Raw genomic sequence first — 5,593 nt, 5'->3', positions numbered from 1 at the left:
CAGGAGAGCGCATTTTTTTTAATTTTAATTTTTTTTTGTTTTAATTTTTTTTTTATTTTATAAACAAAACAAAATAGACTTTAGAATTTATTAAAAAGAAAAACAAAAAACCAAGAAAAGAAAGAAACATATAAAAAAAACAACAAAAAAACACAACACTACTCTTTTTTTATTGCATACCAACAACACCAAGTCTCTCTCTAAGGGAGATCCCCTCTCTCAAACTAGTTATATACATACATACACGCATATGTATTTTGAATTCAATCCTTTTGCTTTCGACAACTGCCACCAGCTCTGTGCTATCTATCTTTCTTCGAAACGAATAATAAATTTTAATTCACTCGAAATTCTTTTTTTAAAAAAAATTATAAAAATTTAAAAAAAAATCAATAAAAGTATTATAAAAAAATTCTTTGGTTCTAATTTATTTGGTGGGTCTAAAGGCGAATGGGGTCTCAGTGGGGCTGAGAAATGAGGCAGTATGATAAAGAAACCCTCGGTGCTCGATTAAAAGAAGGCCTTTATTCCATGGGAAGAACTCATTGTATTCTCTTTGAAGAGAAGCTATTGGATTTCTCTAAGGAGTCCCAATTGGTCCTCTACAAAACAATTTATCAGTCCTTCATTATAAAACGATCCATTAGTCTCCTATATATGAAAAGGTCCAATAGTCTTCTACGGGTAAAACCCGTTTGGATTCTATAAGAAAACATGCTAGTCTTCCATGGCTTGGCTTTCTGGCTTTCAATGAATAGAAGACCTATCCTCCATTAAGGGGAATATGAAAAGACACAATAGTCTTTTGTAGGAGGGTCTACTGGTCTTCTATAGGAAGCTGACTTTTTGGCTTTCTGTGTGACCTACTCGTATTCCTTGAGAAAAACACGCGGTCTTATTGTAGATGAAAAGACCCTTTCAATGAGAAGGAGAACTTCAATATATTTGTGTTGATCGTTGATCGACACTTTGGTATTTTTTAGTGCCAACCTTGCTTTCCAAAATACTCCGGGCACAATAGTCCAACGGATTGGTATCCGGAGATTTTGGTGGCCATTCTTCAGTGGCGCGTGCTGAGTGCGATGCTGCTGAGTCCTGTTGGAATGTCCAAGGTCTGCGGCCAAAATGTTTGCGTGCCCAAGGTCTAAATACACCCTCCAGAATATTTTCGCGATAATATTCGGCATTACATTTTTTCTGATGTTACGGTCTATAATCTCTCAAAAAGGCTTTACTGGCTTTGGCGCCGGAGTTATCACCCTCAATCCTTCTTAACTCTTCCTTTCTTTTTTTTAACGCTGGATGATCACCGTGGACCGAAAGGTCTCCGAGTGAGGTAATTAAAATCTCGTTTGTAACTCTAACCTAACCTACATCGCAGAGCTTGGCGTCTACGTTCACGCGAGGAATATGAAAATTTCCGTCACTAAATCAACGTCACCCTCATTGCCAAATGATCTGCGGAGGTGAGAACACAACTAAATGAATGCAGGGAAATAAAATTCCGATCACGAACTACACTAAGATCCTAAGGGTCACATTCGACAGGACGTTCAAGTCGTCCGAGCCGAGCCGCAAGAACAAGTTCATCAAGACGCTAACCGACACCACTCGGGTAACCTCTTTTAAAACGACAAGTCATTATGTGGTCAGCTTTGCGACTGCAGTGTGGTCTGCGAATACGAATGCAACACAATGCCAAAATTTTGCTGATTAGAGAGGGAGGTCCAACGCTAAAAGAGAGAGCAAAAAGCATATCAGGCAGGTTGAGTTGCATTCATAAAGATTCGGTTACAGAGGACATGCATGATCTAGAGAGTGAGGTCCAACGCTATAAGAGAGAGCCTCTAGAGCAAGAAGCCTATCAGGCAGGTCTGAGTGGCATTCATAATGATGCGGTTACAGATTCTATCAACAATTACAGTACAGCCGTCCTCAGTGTCCAACTACATTTCAACTGAAGAACGTCGGCGAGGGTAGTTTTGGCGCGATTACGTTAAGGATGGTGTAGCCGTATCAATTCGAACTGGGCGTGAATTGATGAAAAGGTGCGGATCGTCTGCCCGGCACGTGATACCTCTTTTGTTACCTTATCAAACATACCCAACCCACTCCGGAGGATCTTTGGCTACAACCCATAAGAGTAGCGGACTTCCTAAACATTGAAGCAGAACCAGATTAGCAGTGCATATAACCCCAATATATATTACTGCTACAACAACAAGTACAGTATGATTGTCGTTCTTGCAGCTAAAAAACGTTGGCTACATAGAAAAACCAGGGCAGTTGTCTCAGTTCATGATCAGCACGAATGGATAAAGATGTGCGAAATGCCTGCTCGGCTTTAATTGCCCTGTCTCACTCCAAAAGATCTTTGCTTACAGCCCGTAAAGGTAGGCGAATTATTGGAACTGGAGTTAGAACCTGATTAGCAGAAATCAAACCATACATGTGTAGCTTCTGGAAAAACAATATCAATCATTCATTAAAAGACGGTCCTCTTTTTATGAGAAGATGGCTCATTTGAAGAATAATATTTTAAATCCAAAAATTAAAACAACACCTTCAATATTTTGTTTAAAAATATATTTCATAAACTCCCAACTATGGAGCTCGTATCCCCGTCTTCTTGTATATCCAAGCCAAATAATTGGTCACCTTGGTATACACGGTGGGATGGCCGATTTCACAGCCCCCAGCACTGCCAAACGAAGTGACACCAACCAAATAATCCATTCCTCTAAATTTGTAGACCAACGGTCCTCCAGAATCACCATCACAGCCGCCACGTCCTCCCGTGCCATCGGCACACAAATGTTTGCGACGATTGACCAATCCCGGCAAATAGTAGCACATACATTTGTCATAACTCAAAACAGGTGTCACCACATAGTACAGTTTCGTATTGAAGGAAGTGCTGTTATCCGAGGTACGACCCCAGCCAGCAGCCGTCACCAATTCATTTTGTAAAAACTCTTCGCTGAAGAAATTTCTAGCCAAGGGTATTACTTTTACGCGGGGCGACAGTGCCACCGGATCCTTTAATTTTATCAAAGCAATGTCATCCAAAAAGCCATGGCGGCCATCATAGCGTTCGTTGATAATGAAATTACTGCGTGTCACATTGTAGACCGCTTCGGCGGAGGCAGCATTGGCATAGACATAAGAACCCACATAGACACGTCCCTCGGAAGCTCTTTTAAAAAAAAAAAACCAAATTTTTTTATAAATTTAAAAATATGTAAAATTTATTTCCCTTACCTCAGCAAACAATGACCCGCAGTAAGAATAAATTTCGTCGATATCAAAGAGCCGCCACACTGAAAAATCCTTGGCGAGTCGAACAACAACAAACCCACCAGATAGGGAAATTTATCCATATCCGCTGCCACACCATTGGCAATGAAACTCTTTACCGAATTGCCCAGTTGATATTTGGAACATTTTCTCTGCCAATTTGTGACCAGATAATCCTCTTCGTGCCATTGCCAATTCCAATTGTCGGTGTCGAAAAAATCCTCACCATGACCATGGCGACGATGCAATTGCTGTTGCTGTCCATATATTCTTCCCTGCAATTGATTCGTTGCATAACGCCTGCCTTGTATCGCCGTAACCGAGAGGAGAATAACAGACCAGCACCAATTCATGTTTTAAGAACAATACTAAACATTGTGCCTCCGATGTTCCGGAGTATTTTATAGAAAAATTGTTAATTATTTTTGTTTTGCTACTTAACAACCTCCGTACTTGCGGATTCACCGCATAATTTTCTATGTGGTCACCACACACCACCATACATACGTATATTTATCAAGGAACTACATCCCAGATAAGCTCTAAGATTGACTTGTTACAAAATATACAGATAACCCTAGATTGACGCACAAAAATTTGGGCAAATTGATTTCGTTAAATAAAATTATCCATGGATGGAAAGCTATCCACGTTGTTGTTATTGTTGTAACAGGTCTGTTAACAAAGAACATCTGTGCTGAGCGGAGTAGGTTTGACACAGCTAATAAAAAGGTAAAGCGTATTGTGCAGTCTTCATCAATTCGGAATGCTGAACGTGGTTGAGCCACAACTACCTTGGTTTTTCTGGACAGCTAAGGTCTCCTTGTCCACACCTCAAGTGCTGCCAGATAGTGCCTTGAGAACCTTGTTCCTACATTTCATTTTGCCACAGATAGCTGTGGCTTGCATGTACGACTTGAACAAGCTTTGGAATGTGATCCCTAGAATTTGGGGTTGTTTGTGTACAGAATTCAATTTCCCTTGACCTGCACATTAAGCTCTGTTCTCATCTCCGCAGACCATGTGGTAAAGAGTGTGGCCGTTTATATAGTGGTAAATATTTTCATATTCTTCGCTTGGAGTGGTGGTAAGCTCCGCGAGACAGGTGTTCAACCTTACACATACGTCATCAACACCGGGGCCCGGTACACTATGATCGTACAAACATCCGTAAACGTAACGACCTCTATGCCGTCTAGAGGTTGAGAAATTCCGAAAAGGCAGAGGTTAAACAGTGCCGAAGTGCCGACAGTATCAAATGCCTTTGATAAGTCGGGGGCCACCACTATTGTTCCATGGTACCGCCTCGGCTGTTGCTGGGAGGAGTAAGGCCTCAAGAGTCTTTGCTACTGGTGACAAAAGCCAAATTGGCATTGCCTGATTCGCCATTGCTGGCATCCTTGCTTGGTTTTAGTAGCGGGACCGTCCGGCTCATGTTCCAAGCTTCGCGAACGATGTGGGTGGCTAGCGACAGTCTGAGAATTTTAATCAGGCACTCAACTTCCGGCGTATACAGAGAGCCCGTTTGCGTTTCGGATGAGAATTGCAACATCACCCATCGTAAACTGTGGTGGTACCTCCACGACGTTTATGGATAAAATTATCAACGTTTATGGATAAAATTATCCATGTTTATGGATAAAATTATCCACGTTTATGGATAAAATTATCCACGTTTATGGATAAAACTCCACGTTTATGGAAAAAAATTATCCACGTTTAAGGATAAAACTATCCACGTTTATGGAAAAAATTTATCCACGTTTATGGATAAAATTATCCACGTTTATGGATACAATTACCCACGTTTTCTGGATAAAATTACCCACGTTTTTTTGGATAAAATTACCCACGTTTATGGATAAAATTATCTACGTTTATGGATAAAATTATCCACGTTTATGGATAAAATTATCTACGTTTATGGATAAAATTATCCACGTTTATGGATAAAATTACCCACGTTTTCTGGATAAAATTACCCACGTTTATGGATAAAATGTCCCACGTTTATGGATAAAATTATCCACGTTTATAGATAAAACTATCCACGTTTATGGAAAAAAATTATCCACGTTTATGGATAAAATTATCCACGTTTATGAAATAAATTTATCCACGTTTATGGATAAAATTATCCACGTTTATGGAAAAAAAATTATCCACGTTTATGGAAAAAAATTTATCCACGTTTATAGATAAAATTATCCACGTTTATGGATAAAATTATCAAAGTTTATGGATAAAATTATCCACGTTTATGGATAAAATTATCCATGTTTATGGATAAAATTAT

The 5,593-nt window shown here is 39.7% G+C and overlaps 1 protein-coding gene across 1 annotated transcript; it reads right to left on the bottom strand.

Annotated features, from left to right (window-relative positions):
- Positions 1-2,604: 2,604 nt before the first annotated feature.
- LOC109613894 (brachyurin) lies at positions 2,605-3,650 on the bottom strand. Its single transcript, XM_020039057.2, has 2 exons — positions 3,262-3,650; positions 2,605-3,196 (listed from the first exon to the last, which is right to left on the bottom strand). Exons 1-2 carry the CDS (start codon positions 3,648-3,650, stop codon positions 2,605-2,607), a joined length of 981 nt encoding a protein of 326 aa, XP_019894616.2.
- Positions 3,651-5,593: the final 1,943 nt, after the last annotated feature.

Source organism: Musca domestica, unplaced genomic scaffold, assembly GCF_030504385.1.
Source record: "Musca domestica strain aabys unplaced genomic scaffold, Musca_domestica.polishedcontigs.V.1.1 19, whole genome shotgun sequence".
In the NCBI taxonomy this organism is placed as follows: domain Eukaryota; kingdom Metazoa; phylum Arthropoda; class Insecta; order Diptera; family Muscidae; genus Musca; species Musca domestica.
Note: the sequence above shows the minus strand (reverse complement) of the source record. Positions and strands in the feature narration are given on the sequence as shown.

Excerpts from the sequence above, each read along its gene's own strand:
- LOC109613894 (XM_020039057.2), bottom strand. The coding sequence starts at position 3,650 with ATGAATTGGTGCTGGTCTGTTATTCTCCTCTCGGTTACGGCGATACAA. Across the intron at positions 3,197-3,261 it reads GCGGGTCATTGTTTGCTGAG|AGCTTCCGAGGGACGTGTCT; the intron begins GTAAGGGAAATA and ends TTTTTTTAAAAG.